The 19,431-nt window shown below is 54.0% G+C and overlaps 1 protein-coding gene across 3 annotated transcripts in view; it reads right to left on the bottom strand.

The window, feature by feature from the left end:
• CDH22 (cadherin 22) overlaps positions 1-19,431 on the bottom strand; it is a 188,669-nt gene that overhangs the window by 19,277 nt on the left and 149,961 nt on the right. The window contains exons 12-14 of one of the 3 annotated variants that reach the window (XR_010592417.1): positions 5,677-5,752; positions 4,845-4,921; positions 2,804-2,855 (exon numbers count right to left, since the gene is read on the bottom strand). Coding sequence is in view for 2 of the 3 variants with exons in the window: in XM_065566413.1 (XP_065422485.1) it covers positions 5,679-5,752 (74 nt within the window). In the remaining variant the exon portion in view is untranslated. Of the gene's footprint in view, positions 1-2,803; positions 2,856-4,844; positions 4,922-4,988; positions 5,753-11,849; positions 15,024-19,431 lie in introns of those variants that run through there. The other 2 variants (XM_065566413.1, XM_065566414.1) reach the window with 2 other exon arrangements.

Below are 19,431 nucleotides of genomic sequence, written 5' to 3' on the forward strand. Positions count from 1 at the left end.
CTTCTGATGGGAGCAGGTCTCATCTGCCCCAGCTCTGAGCATCCCAAATGCCTGGAGAATCCCAGCTGGCCACATGCGTGTCTGTGGCCAGGGGAGGAAAGGGGCTGGGCCAAGCCAGGCTGACACTAGCCACCTCTAGGCAAACCAATGCAGAGATAAATGAAACAGCATCAAAGCAGGGAGCTGTGTGAGCAAATGCCCATACGTAACCGCCCGCCTGTGCACATGCAGGGCTTGTAGGTGCAATTCGGATACCTGGTTCCTGGTTTCCTGTTTCTGAAAATGTAGTCAAGCCACTGAAGCAGGGACAAGCACCACTCCCGCACATGTGTACACACACAAACTCACTCACAGAGACACACATGCTGATACGCACACACACTGATGCACACTCACTCAGAGACACTGATGCACACACAGATGCACACATACACATATTGAGATACACACACATGAACATGGAGACACTGGCACTCTCCCACTCACAGCCTGGCGGGGGTGCCCAGGGCCCACACAGGGCTTGGATCAATACAGAGAAGGGCAGGCAGTCACAAACACAACTTCCTCAGAACTTAAGCCAAACGAATTCTAAAAGAGGGAGGCAGGGAAGGGTCCCCTCAGAACCTTTCTTCCTCCTCACTCCACTTCTGTGGCTGGCAGGGGGCATGTAATCAGCACTAATCAGTTAGTTAAATAATTGCTGAGCCCCCCTGCAGGGAAATTATGGCTAAAGTGCACCCAGAGCTGCAGTGTGACACAGACAGCAGGTGATTTAAAGACACTGTTTCCAAGAGTGAGACGGGGGTAAGACGTGGGGAGCTGCAGCTCACAGGAGAGAGATAGATAGATAGATGGGGTGGATGGGGATAGATAGATAGATAGATAGATAGATAGATAGATAGATAGATAGATGGGGTGGATGAGGATAGATAGATAGATTATCTATCTATCCATCCCCATCCACCCCCTCTATCTATCTATCTATCCATCCCATCCACCCCCTCTATCTATCTATCTATCCATCCCATCCACCCCCTCTATCTATCTATCTATCTATCTATCTATCTATCTATCTATCCTCATCTGATAGATAGATAGAGGGGGTGGATGGGGATAGATAGATAGAGGGGGTGGATGGGGATAGATAGATAGATAGATAGATAGATAGATAGATAGATAGATAGATAGATAGATAGATAGGGTGGATGGGGATGGATAGATAGATAGATAGATAGATAGATAGATAGATGGATGGGGTGGATGGGGATAGATAGATAGATAGATAGATAGATAGATAGATAGATAGATAGATAGATAGATAGATAGATAGATAGATAGAGGGGGTGGATGGGGATGGATAGATAGATAGATGGATGGGGTGGATGGGGATAGATAGATAGATAGATAGAGGGGGTGGATGGGGATAGATAGATAGATAGATAGAGGGGGTGGATGGGGATAGATAGATAGATAGAGGGGGTGGATGGGGATAGATAGATAGATAGATAGAGGGGGTGGATGGGGATAGATAGATAGATAGAGGGGGTGGATGGGGATAGATAGATAGATAGATAGATAGATGGGGTGGATGGGGATGGATAGATAGATAGATAGATAGATAGATGGGGTGGATGGGGATGGATAGATAGATAGATAGATAGATAGATAGATAGATGGATGGGGTGGATGGGGATAGATAGATAGATAGATAGATAGATAGATAGATAGATAGATAGATAGATAGATAGATAGAGGGGGTGGATGGGGATAGATAGATAGATAGAGGGGGTGGATGGGGATGGATAGATAGATAGATGAATGGGGTGGATGGGGATAGATAGATAGATAGATAGAGGGGGTGGATGGGGATAGATAGATAGATAGAGGGGGTGGATGGGGATGGATAGATAGATAGATGGATGGGGTGGATGGGGATAGATAGATAGATAGAGGGGGTGGATGGGGATAGATAGATAGAGGGGGTGGATGGTGATAGATAGATAGATAGAGGGGGTGGATGGGGATAGATAGATAGATAGAGGGGGTGGATGGGGATAGATAGATAGATAGATAGATAGATAGATAGATAGATAGATAGATAGATAGATAGATAGATAGAGGGGGTGGATGGGGATAGATAGATAGATTTTTAAATGGTCAAAATCAGAATGAAATGTTTTGACTCAGCTAAAATGAAATGCATCGATCGACCCAAAATATTTCCCCCAGCAATCAGTGAATTTCCCCTGAAGCAGAAAAAGCAGTTCCTGCCCAGCTCCAGACGTGTGTGTAGGGGTGTGGGGGGGAGGTTGCATCCTCACTGTCATGTCTATGGATTCTCCAGGAGAACAAGTCTGGGAGTGTCACTCCTCGGAGCTGCTCTGTGACACCGCTGGGGTCTAGCGCCATGTGTGGGCGGGCTGGCCAGCTGGCATGCTCTCTGGAGGGCTGGCTGTATCAGCAATTGATCTAGGGCACGGTGTATAAGGAGTTCCTAGCTCCCCGGCCCCACCCAGGCTGTCCCAGCAGGAGGCTCTAGAAAGCAGCCTTGAAGAAGCACCCCGATTTTCAGACACATAGATGGGCGCTGGCTCATTCCTGCACTCCCAAGTTCTCCCCAACAGACCGGAGTCCTGGTGAATCCCCTGCGTAATCATACTGACAGCTATCACCCTGGAAATAAATAGTTAAAGTGACTCTAGGGACATGCATAAATACTTCAGTTTTGTGTTGTACCCCATTGCTCTGCTCATCTGTAGCTGTAATGCACATCTAATAAGTACGTATTCATTGCACGGCTCACCCGAATACAGGAGTGCAGAGGTTTCGCTGAGTAAGCAGGAAAACAGCTTGGGCTGTAATAAAAAGGGAGGGGAGGGAGTTAAAAGAAAATATGCCAGGTAATTAATTATCAGGCTTTGAACAGTCATACTTTTGTATTAAACAAATATGCAAATATGGTTTAAATGGCTGTGTTAGTGTTTGGGTTATTTTGCTGCATGACAGTTAATCTGTAATAAGGCAATTACTTTTCTCCTCTGTGCACGTGTGCATGTTGTGAGCGAGTGGGTCTCTGTGTTTGTGAGTGCATGTGTGTGTGTGTGTCTGTGTGTGTGTCCGTGAGTGCCCGTGAGGGCACATCTCTGTGAGTGCGAGTGCATATCTCCGTGAGTGTGAATGCGTGACAGTGTGAGTGTATGCACATCTCTGTGAGTGTGAGTGCATGTCACTGTGTGAGTGCGCGACTGAGTGTGAGTGCACATCTCTGAGTGTGAATCTGTGAGTGTGAGCACATCTGAGTGTGAGTGTGCATCTCTGAATGAGTGCGTATCTGTGAGTGCTCTGTGGTTACGAGTGTGTGTGCACGAGTGCATGTGCATGCCCAGTACACTAGTCTCTCACCACTCTGCTGTGCTCAGTTGCTGTCTGTCTTGTCCACTGTCTTGTCCACTGTTTTTCTGTTGTAATATAGCCACCCGCACAACAGAAAAACTTCAAAAACAGACTCCAAGGAGAGACTGCTGAGCTAGAATTGATATGCAAACTAGACACAATCAACTCCGGTTTGAATAAGGACTGGGAATGGCTGAGCCATTACAAACATTGACTCTATCTCCCCTTGTAAGTATTCTCACACTTATTGTCAAACTGTCTGTACTGGGCTAGCTTGATTATCACTTCAAAAGTTTTTTTTCTCTTAATTAATTGGCCTCTCAGAGTTGGTAAGACAACTCCCACCTGTTTATGCTCTCTGTATGTGTGTATATATATCTCCTCATTATATGTTCCATTCTATATGCATCCGAAGAAGTGGGCTGTAGTCCACGAAAGCTTATGCTCTAATAAATTTGTTAGTCTCTAAGGTGCCACAAGTACTCCTGTTCTTCTTTTTGCGGATACAGACTAACACGGCTGTTACTCTGAAACCTGTCATAATGATAACACAGGAACCCAGCCATGCAGCAGGACCCGTCGTGCCAGGCGCTGTACACTAGCGGGTGTATAAGGGTAACACAGGAACCCAGCCATGCAGCAGGACCCGTCGTGCCAGGTGCTGTACACTGATGGGTGTATAAGGGTAACACAGGACCCCAGCCATGCAGCAGGACCCGTCGTGCCAGGCGCTGTACACTGATGGGTGTATAATGGTAACACAGGATCTCAGCTATGCAGCAGGACCCATCGTGCCAGGCGCTGTACACTAGCGGGTGTGTAATGGTAACACAGGACCCCAGCCATGCAGCAGGACCCATCGTGCCAGGCGCTGTACACTAGCGGGTGTGTAATGGTAACACAGGACCCCAGCCATGCAGCAGGACCCATCGTGCCAGGCGCTGTACACTAGCGGGTGTGTAATGGTAACACAGGACCCCAGCCATGCAGCAGGACCCGTCGTGCCAGGCGCTGTACACTAGCGGGTGTATAATGGTAACACAGGATCCCAGCCATGCAGCAGGACCCATCGTGCCAGGCGCTGTACACTAGCGGGTGTATAAGGGTAACACAGGAACCCAGCCATGCAGCAGGACCCGTCGTGCCAGGCGCTGTACACTAGCGGGTGTATAAGGGTAACACAGGACCCCAGCGCGGATTAAGGTCCTAGCCTGGATTCCTGGCTATGCCACATCCCCCCTGTGAGCTTGGGCCAGGCACTGGATCTCTTTGGGCCTTATCTCCCCCCCGTACCCCAGGGCGAATGATCCACCCGCCTCTGCCCTGTCTGTTCGAACTGGCCGCCCTAGGTGCAGGGCCCCTCTTGCGCTGTGCAGCGCCTGGTGTGGCAGGGCTCCAGTCCCGGCTGCTGCCATGATACAAACGATAACGATGGATGGTGGTGGCTGTACCTGAGTGAGGGGAGGAGACTTTGCTTCCTCTGGATGGAGACGGTGCTGAGTCTACGGTGAGGGGCTTCTCTGCAATGCTGAGAAGAAGGAGAATACAAGGTGAGGCTTTAGAACAGCACTTTCTGGGGAGGGGGGGGGGGCTAGGCCAGCCTGAGTGGGGAGGGCCCTTCAGTGCTGGCTGAGCGGCCACAGGCCCATCTCGGGGGTCACGGCCCTGGCTGCAGTTAACTGGGGCTCGCACTATGCCAGGACCAGTTTTCAAGCAAACGGAGTGAAACAAAAGCTACCGGCAGGGGCCACAGAAAAACACACAGAGATGCTGGCAGCAGAGAGATCATCTCCCCATTAGCTCTAATTAGCATGTGGTTGAAAGATAACAAGAGTTTAAATTAGGAAGACATCACAATGGGTCCCAACTGTGTTACCGCTGCGCTCATAGAACAGCCTGACAGCTGCAATTTAATACATGGCTAGGATCTGTCAAGGAGCGTGCCGGCATATGTGCGTGGTGCACGTGTGTGTGTGGTGAGTGTGAGTGCCTCTATGCACAGTACAAGTGTGCGTGGTGCGTGTGCGAATTCTGGGGCGTAGCAGTGAACCAGCATGCATTCCCTGACCTGGCACAGGAGAATCGGGCTCTCCAGACGCTGGGCAATGCCAGCCAGGGCAGGGTCTAGGGAGGGAGGCCTGGAGCAGTGCTATTACAGCCAGACACACGCTGGAGACCCCTCAGCACTGGGGCGGTGGGGAAGCAGTTGCCTGTTGCCATGGGAGGAATGACGGGACTTGCACTCGGCTCTGGAGTGAGCCGGCGCCGGCCGGCCAGGCTTACCTTCAGGCGTCGCTGGGCCCAGCCGTGTGCTGTGACGAGGTGGGACGCGTGGGCTCCGAAATGACCAACCTGGGAACTGCAATGGGAATTGGCACAAGCAGTTCAGCATCTGAAGTCCCAAGCGCAGACTCTGGCCTGGGGTCTGTGCCCTAGGAATTACCCCCTCCTCCCCCCCGCCCCAGGTGCCTTCAGCACCCCCCGTAGCTCCCTGAGCGCGTGGCATGGTGCAGGTGCAGCCTTCCCTGCCATGCAGACTGGCAGCAGAGGAGCAAAATGGGGCGGGACAGGGCCCCGTCCACGCTGCTCAGAGCACGAGCAGTCAGGGCAGCTGGTTATGGGTTGTGTGTGTCACCAGCCAAGCGACAGCAGGCTGCTTGCAGGCTGCAGTGGGGCATTTTAACGCTGCCCTACAGCCAGGCCAAACCCTTGGCTCAATCTCCTCTACAGACTGTGACCGTGCCATGAGTTGGTATAAAAGGAGAGGGCCAGGAGGAGCTCAGCTGGGCTGGGTGGGCACAATGACCTGTCCAGTCGGCTTCTAGACACAGGCCTTGGTAGCAGTCTCCTGCCAGCAGCCTCCAAACACGACCCGTAGACCCACAAAAGGCCAGGTGCAGAAAGGGGCAAAGCGAGCCCCCCCCTGCAGCAGCCACAGCCCCCACTTCCCTTCAGAGACAGGAGTAACAAACACCAAAAGGCCTCCCAGGGCACCGGGGGATCACTGCAGACTGAGCCCAGCAGGAGTGGCTTAGCCAGGCGACAGGCGCTGGCTGAGCTGACAAAGTGCCTCCAGCGTCGGTATGAAATACGAATTGTGCGAGGAGTGGCGAGTTCCAGGGAGAGCCAGGCGTGGTCATGGACTCCCCGGGGGAGACTCCCCAGGTACCATCAGCCTCACAGTATACGTCTACACTGCACATGGGAGCAAGGCCCAGGCTTGAAAGCCTGAGCTCCAGCCCAAGTCAGGGCGTCGGAGCACTGTCTGCACCGTGACGCTCAGCACGCCAGCACGTGTGGGGGTCAGTCCATCTCACGGCTCCCTGGCGCTGTCCCCACTATCCTCAGGCCCAAGAGTGTCTACGCTGCGCAGTCCAGAGCCCGGGTCACACAGGCTCGCGTCAGCTCAGGCTGCAGACCTACACAATTCAGTGCAGAGGCTAGGACAGGACCCAGGCTCTGAGACCACCCCCTGCATGGGGTCTCAGTCACACCCCGTCTCCAGCCCGAGTCAGCTGACCTGGACCAGCCGCGGCTCTTCTCTCGCAGTGCAGACATACCCAGAGGCGCTGGGAGACGTAACTGGCCCCGGAGGGGCTGTGGCCAGCCTGAAAATTGGACCCAGATCTCTGGTGTTCCAACCACAGCTTCAGCCAGTAGAGCATCGCCTCCCCCCATCTCCTGTGCTCCCATCCCAGTGCTGCAAGGGAACAGAGGGGCTGCAGGTCCTTTGGGGTCACTGATCAGTGTCTCAGGGCATGTGGTGGGGGCACTGCATCCCACACAAACTGTCTGCAGAAGGCCCTTGGTAGGAGGATGCTGGCGGGTCCCTCGGCAGCGCTGCAGAGGAACCGACGTCCAAGAGGGAAGCAGCACTAAACCATCAGCGAGTGCCTGTGAAAGGGAGGGGAGCTCTCCCCATCCGGGGCTCTGGGAGTAGGAGACGGTGGTTATGGATTAATCAGCTTCGCACCAGGTGATACCGGAGCCACGTGCAGGACACAGACCCCTGCCCCAGGGAGGGCTGCACTTGCTGGCTTACAAAGGAAACGTGTTGGCAGGGGCCTGTTCTGGGACACATCTGAGTGTGTTCAGCTCTTAGGGATTTTATTTACTACTCACAAGGTCAATGTTCCAGCCCCTCTGCTGGCTAGTGCTGAACATTGGACACGAGCCGAGAGCATGCACAGGGATGGGAGCGCTGGGGGGCAGGTAGGGCCTGGTACTGGAGCCCAAGCTGGGCAAGGGTACAGAGCGCCGGGGGAGCTGTCACAATACCCCGAGTCGCTGCTGCACCCTCCCTGACCCGCCTTTCTTGTGCCAAGCTGTGCTCTGCTCCCCGCTGGCCAGGACCACCCCCCGCCCCCGGCAGAGACAGGGGCTGGCCTGCATCTCCCTCAGACCAGGCCGAGTGAGCCATTATCCGGCTGGCTGCTCTCACTGGTCAGGCTGTAGGACGACCCTGGCATCATTCGGAGACATGTGCAGTATCCCCATGCTGGGGCTGACGGGTCCTACCTGTCCCACTGAAGGGAGTGAGCCCAGGGCTGCAGGAGGGGGAGGAGGACATGCTGGCCTAAGGGTTCAGGATAACATGGCAGAGAAATAAATAAGCTGGCAGCCTGGGGCACAGCAGTGGGCTCCCTCCCTTCGCTGTGCCTGAGCCTGGTGCGGGAAGGGTCAGCCGCCTTCGCCCACCTCCAGGGGAGAGCTGAGCGCACAGACCTGCTGCTTTCGTTATTTATAGGTACCATGGGCAGAACATGTTCAAATGACATTTGCACTGGAGCCTGGCAGCGCAGATCAGCACCGAGCCAAAAGGAACATGTCAGAGGCTTTATGGCTGGTTAAAACTGTGTCAATCACAGCGGCGCACTCCCCTCCTCACCCCCACCCCCCGGCACACTCCCCCTGCCCTGCAGAGAGCCCGCCCGCAGCCCCACGGTGACAGATTGATAGGCAAACCCACTGACATCCAGTCGTAAGTCATCAGGCTGTTTTATGGGTAAATCACAAGTAATAAGCTTTCCCACTAGAATTAGAATGACATCCCGGAAAATTATGTTCTGGTTTAACAGAGGATGACGGAAAAGCAATGGGCTCCCGCAGAGGGGAGTCGCTGTCCTCTCTGCCCGACAAGATCCTGTCACCTGCAGACTCAGCGGGGGAGCAGCAGCTTTGTGCCAGACCGGGGGCAGTGAGGAGGGACATGGCTGTCCTGTCTGTCCATCCATCCAGCAACGCCTACCTTTCAATAGCCCCCCGACGCCCAGGCTCCATCAGTGCTGTTAGCAACCTACTGTGTGCAGGAGCTCCGTGTTTATCCTTCAGCCACAGGGCGATGCAGCCCAGGGTGCATGGAGTACTGAGCGCAGCCCCGCCAGACTGTGAGCCTTGCTCTCCCAGGCAAAGGTACAGAGCAGATACCAGGTCAGGAGGAGCTGCACGGGCCTGTGCCCTGGCCAGCCCAGCTGGGGTCCCCAGAGCAAACCAGGGAGCTTCCTGCTTTACTGCCTGCGCTAGTCCTGGGGGCACACGCAGCCGTTCATTCTGTGGGAGCGTGGCCTTGTTTAGGGCCCCTTTCTGCAAACCTTGGAGCCAAGGGGGTGATGCACAAGTGACTGTGCAGGGGTGAAATTCAAGCCCCATGTGTCCATGGGGTTTACATGGAGCACAGGCCTTGTCCTGCCTCCTACACAAGGGAGAATTTCACCCCAGGTAAGAGCTACTCATGAGAGTGCAGGATGCAGAACTGCGCCCTAAGCTCACAGGCCAGGCCAGGGCCCAGCTCCCCGTTTGGTGCTGAGAGCTCCCATCTGAGCCTGCTGGGGTAACTTACCCCGGTGATGCTGGCAGAGAGAGACCCCCCGGCCGTTATCCTCCTGCCCAGCCTGGGGAGGCCGGTGCCTTATGCTTCAGTACCTTCCCAGGCTCCACAGAAGGATTTCTTCCCTACCCTGCCTGACAGCTTCTTATTCAACTTGGGCAGCTTGTTGCAGGCTCTGGAGTGCGCCGGTTCTGGGCAGCCTGTGGATCAGAGCAAGGTTCATTGCTGCGCCTGCAGGAAACACGTGGCATTGGGTCCATCTTATTCCTCTTTCCTAACCTTATAATTTTGTGATCCATCTTCCTCCCAGCTTCTGCTGACGAAGGCTCAGCAGAACGTACCTCCCCTCCCAGCTCCATCTGGAGGCAGCACAGGCCTCCGAATGAACAGGCAGGAGATACATGATGTCAGTCCAGGCTTTGATCATTCCTGCCACTCTGAGTAGGGGAATCCAGCATACAGAGCCCATGACTCCTGGAATGTCTCCATCTCTCCTGCACATTTGACAGCACTCGCTGCTCTGGGATTTAAATCGAATTGATCCTAGTCTGTCTCTTAGCATCTCTGCTTCTAGAATGTCATTTTCTTCACAAAATGCTCCTTTGCAATTACTGTGAATTGCAAATGAAAAGCAAGCGACCACATATTGATTGGAGCCCAGGAAAGGCACTAGAGCCACTGGGACTAGATTAACTTTTTCTGGAAAATGGTTTCACACTTATTTAAAGAGATTAATCATTTAATTTCAGGTCATTTACCACCATTCCTTTCAATGGGCTCTGGCCAGGTTCCCCCTCCAAAGCATGGCCTGGGATGGATCTCTCTCTGTACAGCTCTTTCTCCTGGCGCGAGCTCTGCAGCTGATGGGAGTCCAGAAAAAGGGAATAAAGCCCTGACTGTTTATGTGGAATAGCAGAGCACCCCCCTCCCCCCAGTCCCTGCTGTCACGAGGAATAGCTGCCTGGCCTGGCCAGGAGCATGTTGCACTGAACTGAGGAGGTTACAATACATTTCTCACCACTCTGAAGAAAGTCTTGTGATTAACCTGAAGGGCAACACTTTCAGGAAGTGGCCCCATTGTAAGCACACAGCTTGGCACATGTCTTTTGGGGCACTAAGAGCTGCATGCACAGGTGGCAGAATTCACACCCCAAACCTAGCTGGGACATGTCAATTCTAGCACACGGGCCTGCACGTTTATTGATGGGGGGGGGGGCGAGCTGGACATGTCAATTCTAGCACACGGGCCTGCACGTTTATTGATGGGGGGGGGCGAGCTGGACATGTCAATTCTAGCACACGGGCCTGCACGTTTATTGATGGGGGGGGGGCGAGCTGGACATGTCAATTCTAGCACACGGGCCTGCACGTTTATTGATGGGGGGGGGGCGAGCTGGACATGTCAATTCTAGCACACGGGCCTGCACGTTTATTGATGGGGGGGGGGCGCGAGCTGGACATGTCAATTCTAGCACACGGGCCTGCACGTTTATTGATGGGGGGGCGAGCTGGACATGTCAATTCTAGCACACGGGCCTGCACGTTTATTGATGGGGGGGGGGGCGAGCTGGACATGTCAATTCTAGCACACGGGCCTGCACGTTTATTGATGGGGGGGGGGCGAGCTGGACATGTCAATTCTAGCACACGGGCCTGCACGTTTATTGATGGGGGGGGGCGAGCTGGACATGTCAATTCTAGCACACGGGCCTGCACGTTTATTGATGGGGGGGGGCGAGCTGGACATGTCAATTCTAGCACACGGGCCTGCACGTTTATTGATGGGGGGGGGCGAGCTGGACATGTCAATTCTAGCACACGGGCCTGCACGTTTATTGATGGGGGGGGGCGAGCTGGACATGTCAATTCTAGCACACGGGCCTGCACGTTTATTGATGGGGGGGGACGAGCTGGACATGTCAATTCTAGCACACGGGCCTGCACGTTTATTGATGGGGGGGGACGAGCTGGACATGTCAATTCTAGCACACGGGCCTGCAAGTTTATTGATGGGGGGGGGGGGCGAGCTGGACATGTCAATTCTAGCACACGGGCCTGCACGTTTATTGATGGGGGGGGGGCGAGCTGGACATGTCAATTCTAGCACACGGGCCTGCACGTTTATTGATGGGGGGGGGGCGAGCTGGACATGTCAATTCTAGCACACGGGCCTGCACGTTTATTGATGGGGGGGGGGCGAGCTGGACATGTCAATTCTAGCACACGGGCCTGCACGTTTATTGATGGGGGGGGGGCGAGCTGGACATGTCAATTCTAGCACACGGGCCTGCACGTTTATTGATGGGGGGGGGGCGAGCTGGACATGTCAATTCTAGCACACGGGCCTGCACGTTTATTGATGGGGGGGGGACGAGCTGGACATGTCAATTCTAGCACACGGGCCTGCAAGTTTATTGATGGGGGGGGGGGGCGAGCTGGACATGTCAATTCTAGCACACGGGCCTGCACGTTTATTGATGGGGGGGGGGGCGAGCTGGACATGTCAATTCTAGCACACGGGCCTGCACGTTTATTGATGGGGGGGGGGCGAGCTGGACATGTCAATTCTAGCACACGGGCCTGCACGTTTATTGATGGGGGGGGGCGAGCTGGACATGTCAATTCTAGCACACGGGCCTGCACGTTTATTGATGGGAATATGGGCGGGGGGGGGGGCGAGCTGGGTGCATATGGCAGCCCACATCACACCCACCTCCTTGGCCAATGATGCCTTGAGATCCAATGCTTCTATAGCCTTCATGTTGGTGTGAGCACCATGCTCACTGTCTTCACCGCACAGGAGGGAGGCCGGGGGCATATTACTGGGCGCGTCTCCCCAGGCCATGCATTGAGGATGACCTTGTTTCTCAGTGCAATGCCGCTGCAGTTACACTGTGTAAATCCAGTGTCAAAAGACTCCACGGCCAACTTCCCTCTAGAAATTCCTTCTTTGTGCTTTACGAGAGCATACGCCAGAGCGTTTAGTGCTTTCCATCCCAGGTGCTGGTCACCATAGCCTGCCTGGCCAGTCGCCTCCCGTCGTGCTGTGGTTCATGGGACAACGGAACGGGGCAGCACATCCACCCGGCTTCCCGCAGAACAATGGTTTCTTTCTGAAATATTTCAAAGCATTTTTTTCTTTGGGGAGAAAGTGTAGAAGTCAAATGGCTCCTGAGGTGGAATATATTCCAAATGTCAACACAATCTGTGCTACATTACGGCTAAATGTGATAATCTTAACGCCTGGCTTCTTACTGTCAGTGGCACTGAAGTCTGATGGATTGACAAACAGCCAGAATGACATGCAGCCCTAGCTGATAAGGGCTCTCTCCAGGGAAATCATAGCTTTTTTAAGATGTTGGCAGCTACAAGCAACTACCTTTTATATTTAAAAGGATTACAAGCATTGATTGCACTTCCTGGGGTGAGGTTGTTGGGGGTTTTCTGGTCACCTTTCTGCACCAAAGTGAAGCCTGTGTAGCTAACTGAGCCTTTCCAACAATTATTTTGAAATAATGACGGTGTGTCATGTTGACTGTAATGAGTATTTTTAATGCCTAATTTATGTGCAGTCTGAAGGGATTTCAAGTCAGAGGTGAGTGACTCCTGACCAGAAATGAAGCTGCAATTGGCTGATTCAATGGGGGATAAGTCAGGGTGGATCGTTCTGTTCGGGACGCGTGCTTCCCCTGGCGGAGGTGGGATTAGAACCTCGCCAGTTGCCATGGTTAAAGGGATGTGTTCTTCTCCGAAGGGCTTGGTGTCTTCTCCCTGAAATGAACATCTGGATGAAGTGGAGCTCACCAGCATCGCTCTGCTACAGCAGTGAGACAGGGCAAAGCAAAAACACACGTCTGTGTAAAGCCAAGTGCAGCTTGAGTCATTAACAATTCCTGTGCCATGAGCCACTAGTTCTGCTTAGTGATGAGTGGAAAACGTCAGAGGACAGCAGCTGAATGTGCTAACCACTATCTGGGAACAACCGGCGAGAACTTGGAAGCCGCCGTTTGCCACGTAGCATGGGCCAGCAGATGAGGCTGAGGGAGTCAAGAGCCATGGACTGTGACCAGCTCTGTCCCAGACTCGCTGTCTGGCCTTGTGGGAGTTGCTTCCCCTCTCTGGGCTGCAGGTTGCAGTGTGAGGATGCTGAACTCTCTCCTCTGTATGCCCCCAGTGATCTCCGGGGGAACGGCCCGAGCACTGCGCACTACGTTTACCAGAGGCATGCCGTTACTTACCCCGATCATCTCGCACTCTGGTGGCTTTTCCAGTTTCCTGGAAACTGTAACAGCTCTGCTGGCCCTAACCTTTCCCTCAACGGCTCCTGGAGGGTCAATAAACACTCTTGATTCTAGACAGCGGCTTCCCATCAGGAGCAGGGTGAGGCTCTTTGGGGGAGCAGAGTGAGGACGCTGGAGACACAATTTCTCTCACTGCAAGAGAGGGGGGGATTTGCTGATGGAGCCAGGTGCAGAATGGCTGCCTACGCCTGCTCAGTCTCTCTGCAGGAGTGGTGGGTCCCCACAGGTTAGACAGGCAGCTGTTTGCATTGCTATCTCTGCAATACAGTCTGCTTTTCCGCTCAGGTTCTTCCAAAAGCTCCTCAACAGCATCAATGAGCTAATTAGCTGGAGGGTGAAGCACACAGCGGAATGCTGTTCATTTCACTCCCCCAGAATGCTGGGAGCTTGGCTTGCCTGTCGGTCGGTCGGTCTGTGAATTCCGAGTGCAGACACCATCACAGCCTCCAGGCAGCAGACCAAGAATTAGCAGAAGAACATAAGAACGTCCGTACCGGGTCAGACCAAAGGTCCATCTAGCCCAGTATCCTGTCTCCCGACAGTGGCCAATGCCAGGTGCCCCAGAGGGAGTGGACCTAACAGGCAATGATCAAGTGATCTCTCTCCTGCCATCCATCTCCACCCTCTGACAGACAGAAGCTAGGGACACCATTCCTTACCCGTCCTGGCTAATAGCCATTAATGGACTTAACCACCATGAATTTATCCAGTTCTCTTTTAAACGCTGTTATAGTCCTAGCCTTCACAACCTCCTCAGGTAAGGAGTTCCACATTGTTCAACTAGGACTGTACTCTATGCTGCTCTCCAGGATCTACCATGTAGACACCTTTGGCATATTGGGGGTTAACTCTCCCAGATGCAGAGATACCAGAATGGCTGTGACGATAGGACTAATGATAATGACCCGCTCCTTGCGCGGTAACATTTCAGCACAGCATGTGCAGCAGAGTATGGTCACTTTCCATTGCCATTCTGCTGCAGGGCTGACTCCCTTTGCCACCGGGCTCGCACGGCAGCGTGTGCAGGAGATACGCTCATGGAGCAGAGGCTGGGCATGGGAAGAGGCTGACATCCCAGCATTGCACAGACCAGCCCAGGTTGGTGCCTGTTTTCCCAGGCTGGAGGCTCCGTACCAGCTGGTAACAGGAAGCTGTAACTTCCAGTCCTGATGGCACTGCTATTAATGAGTCTTCAGCAAGGCGCAGGATGGTGTTTAGTGGCAGTAAGTGACTGCCCAGGAGCAAGGTTTCAAGGCCAAGTAAAATTTAATGATTTTGTTTCTCTCTGTGAATTCTGTGGGTATGGCGGTTCCTGGAGTGGTACCAACTGCCTGGGACCTTCCCTGGAACTCAGCTGCAGAGGTTTCTGCTTCGGAATCCTAGCTCCGTATGGTGCAGAGAAATGGACAGGGATGCCTTCTACTGCTCGGAATCAGTCTAGTGTGCATAGCGAGAATGGCAGATCGGCTGCCCTGTGAGCCAGTCCCTGGTGGTCCCATGCTCTGAAATGAGGAAAAGGCATAAATAAAATCCATTTGCAATGTTCTCTGTCTAGACCAGCTCCACACCCCAAGGCTGCAGCCTGCGCTCTGAGAGCTAGCGGCCTAGATGCTAAGCTGAATACATGCAGGGCAATAAGATAAGAGCTGGATGCTGGATGCTGGATGAAGCAGCTATTCGGCAGCCGAAGGAAGTGTGGGGCCCGGACCGTAACTGAAGTCGTTATGGCTGAAAAGTTCTAGGGAGCCCGGATGGTAGCGGAGGACAATACAGTTAGAGCAGGGATACTCAGACTGCGGCTCTTTGCAGCACATGATGTTAAAACACTGTCTGATTTAATTATTAACCAGTCTACGTTATTAACCAATCAGGAAGCTTTTACTGAGCTATTAACCAACTGTACTTGATAAACAATAAGACTTGGTCAGCCAAGTTCCCTCTAAGTTGCATGGCCGCGCGGCAGCCTATTAAACACTGCGCAGGCACTAAGGGCTCTCCCCCGGCTGCAGCAGGTCCAGGGCTGGGCTGGGTCAAGGCCGGGGGACAGGCATCTCTCCCCCGACCGGCCCCGGACCTGCTGCAGCTGAGGTAGAGGCGCCCCTCCCCCGGCCCCGACCCAGCCCCGGACCTGCCGCGGCTGTGGGGAGAGGCGCCTATCCTGCAGCCCAGCCCCAGAGCTGCTGCAAGGAGAGAGAGCTGGGGGGAGTCCTCTCTCCCCACTGTAGCCCCAGGGCAGCCTGTACCCCAAACCCCTCATCCCCGGTCCCACCCCAGAGCCCGCACCCCCAGCCGGAGCCCTCACCCCCACCCCAACCCTCTGCCCCAGCCCTGAGCCCCCTCCCACACGCCGAACCCCTCGGTCCCACCCCCACCACATGAACTTTGTTATGTGCACCAGTATGGAGGTGATCACCTCCACGTTGGTGCACATAACAAAATTCATTCCGCACATGGGTGGGAAAATTTAAAGGGACACTGTTGTTCATTTTGCTGTGGGAATTTTATACAGAAATAGTAAATGAAACAAGGAATTCACACGCCTGTGACTCTGTTGTACCACCGAGGTCTGAGTTCACTGAGTTAAAGGACTCTTAGTCCTGGAAGCAGCCCCGCTGGAGGCCACAGGCAGGAAGGGGGTGTTGTTTTTTCTGAACAGCTTATTACCAGACCTATCATTTCTTTCCCCATTTGTAAGGCCCGGCTCACACTCTGGTTACCAGAGATGTATTTTTCTCCTGGGGGGTATAGACATCACAATCTTTTTTTCATTTTCCCTTAATGATCCCAGCAGATCGCATCCATCTTTTGTAAATAACTCTCCAGAGGAGGTTTGGACATCTTGCCTTCTGGAATTCAACATGGTACCAACATTATGCACAACGTGCACTCGTTATAGGTGATTCTGCTGCAGCGTCTGCACTGATGGCTGGGGCAGGGAGCTGGGTGGTGCTCTGCTGCAGTGCCCTGACTTTACTGGACATCTGGAACACAAAGACAATGAACATCGCAGGGCTGGTGTCATGATGAGTTAGGTGCAAACGCTACAGTTCTCCAGGCCTGCAAACCTCCTCTGTGCTTCACCTACACGGAGCAGGCAGTGCTCGATTCACTGCCCAGAGGAACAGTGTCTCCTTAGCCCCTGCCTTGGTTGTGGTCGGTGACTGGGGCCGGAGAAAACTGTACTTAGCTGTCTGGAGCCCACTGCATTAAAAAAAGGGAAAAGGGGCAGAGCCCCAACTGGGGCAAGTCGGCCGCAGCTCCACTGGAGCCAATGGGGCCGGATCCCCAGCTGGTGTCAATCAGAGGTAGCTCCACTGGAGCCAATGCAGCAGAACATCTACCAGTCTTTGACAAAACAGTTTCAAATAAAGTCGGCCTCAGTGGAGCTGCGAGGAGTCACCTCAGCCGAGAAGCGGGGCCGTCATAGGCTTCCTTCAAGACAGGTCAATAAACGAGTGTGTCAGAGTTACAGGAATAGTGACAACAGCAGCTGGATTTTCAAACAGCCTTCGGACTATGAGTGTGCACAGGTATTTGTATCTTCAGAGAGACCCACTCTGCATGCACACACACAATTCCCCACTCTACACACACACACACACACACACACACACACACACACACACACACACTGCTCTGCGTGCGTGCACACACACACACACACAAATTCCCCACTCTACTCACACACAATTTCCTGCTACACACACACACGCACAATTCCCCACTCTACACACACACGATGCCCCACTCTGCAGGGACTCCGGGGATTTGCAGAAACTGACATTTTTGGCTATTTTAGGGGGCAGCATAGGCCCAGTGTGACACTGGCCCTGGGTGTTGTCTGTGCACTGGAGACTGACTGGCCCTTTGTGGGGGCGCTGCCCTCTGACATCTAGAAAACACTGCAGAGTTTGAGGAGCACTTCACACTCTCCGTTTTTAGCAAAGGCAGCTGCCTCGCTAGCCCCAGAGGAGGGGCAGGTTTGAGCCCTGGTGAAGCGTCTGTCTATGAAAAGAGTCAAATGAGAAAGAAATGAGGCTTCTCTTGAACCTGAACAACTGAAGCTGGAAGGACCCTCCCCCCCCAGCTGGGAGCCTCACTACTGTTGAATTGTCCAAGCAAGAAGGAATAATAAAAAAGATGCAAGGAAACCAATGTAGAAAACACTCTTCCAAGCCCGGCCTGTATTGTGGGAGGAGAGCTGGCATGAGAGCCCAGGGTGCACCTCGGGCGTGGTGTTGGAATCACAGCTCCTCCTTTTGCTAGCAGAGGGTCTGGTTTCTTGCTGGGAATTTGATGTTCTGCTCATTCATTCACAATGTCAAAAAACCAAAATCCTCTGCATGTGTCTTGGCCTGGGCCTATTTCTGTGCTGGCAGCTGCAGCTGGCTTCTGGGAGTCCTGCATCCAGGATGTGAAGCCTCTTACAGCTAAGCGCCTTGGTTAAACACAAGAGACAGGATGGCATGAAGGAAACATCCATAGCTCCGTGCAAGACATAGGAATTGGCCACCAAGTCCGTAACTGTGCACACGTGCAGCTGGGAGCCTAATGTGCTCCACCATTTGCTGCGATGGTGCCGTTACCAGTGCTGCATGGACAAATGCCCAGTACAGCCGGATTGCTGCACATGCAATCACCATAACGGCAAGTGCAAATTTGTGATGCATCCACTGGGGCCATCCTATCTCCTAAGGTGAGCAAGGTGCATGTACCTGTTCCTGGCACATCCTGGAATCCCTTCTCTGGTTCCGCGTCGTGCTATCTGCTGTCATTAAAGGTCCTTCAGGAAGTGGATGATCTTGGGAACAAGATGGTGGGGGATGACTGGAGGGTAAAAGGGTCACATGAATGTGGTCCTACCAGAGTCAACGAGAGATTGTTTCAGAGCAGGGACTCGGGGGTTGAGTCTGCCAGGCACCTGGTATGTTTGTGGCCAAGCTGAATTCCTGAGAATGAACAGTGCGGCTTGCACCTGGCTCCTGGGAAAGATCAGGCCAGAATGGAAGAACTCAAACTACAAACAGTTCCGGACTATGTTCAGGAGAAATGGGTCTCTCTCCAATGCCCTTTGCCTGGTGGGGCTCTGCTCTGGGCTGGAGTCTGGCCAGACCTACCTGCACTGGAGGGGAAGATGCATCTCTCTTGTGGCATCAGAGCAAGCTGTAACCTCCCTGCAGGTCTGGAGGAATTGGCCAGTCAGGGATGATGGCCTGTGCTTCATTTCAGGGGTCTCAGAGAAAGTACTAAGTTCTCACTGGACTCATGTATCAGTCACTATGGAAGCCAGGACATATTTATCTCCTTGCAGCCCCTGACCGAGATCAGGGCCCCGTCGCGCCAGGCCCTGCCCAGACCCCGACAGAGATCAGGGCCCTGCTGTGCCGGGCACTGCCCAGACCCTGACTGAGATCAGGGCCCCGCTGTGCCGGGCGCTGCCCAGACCCGTACCGAGATCAGGGCCCCGTCATGGCAGGCCCTGCCCAGACCCTGACCGAGATCAGGGCCCCGTTACGCCAGGCCCTGCCCAGACCCTGACCGAGATCAGGGCCCCGTCGCGCCAGGCCCTGCCCAGACCCCGACAGAGATCAGGGCCCTGCTGTGCCGGGCACTGCCCAGACCCTGACTGAGATCAGGGCCCCGTCGCGCCAGGCCCTGCCCAGACCCCGACAGAGATCAGGGCCCTGCTGTGCCGGGCACTGCCCAGACCCTGACTGAGATCAGGGCCCCGCTGTGCCGGGCGCTGCCCAGACCCGTACCGAGATCAGGGCCCCGTCATGGCAGGCCCTGCCCAGACCCTGACCGAGATCAGGGCCCCGATGCGCCAGGCCCTGCCCAGACCCGGACCGAGATCAGGGCCCCGTCGCGCCAGGCCCTGCCCAGACCCCGACAGAGATCAGGGCCCTGCTG

Source organism: Chrysemys picta, chromosome 13 (genome assembly GCF_011386835.1).
Source record: "Chrysemys picta bellii isolate R12L10 chromosome 13, ASM1138683v2, whole genome shotgun sequence".
NCBI lineage: Eukaryota > Metazoa > Chordata > Testudines > Emydidae > Chrysemys > Chrysemys picta.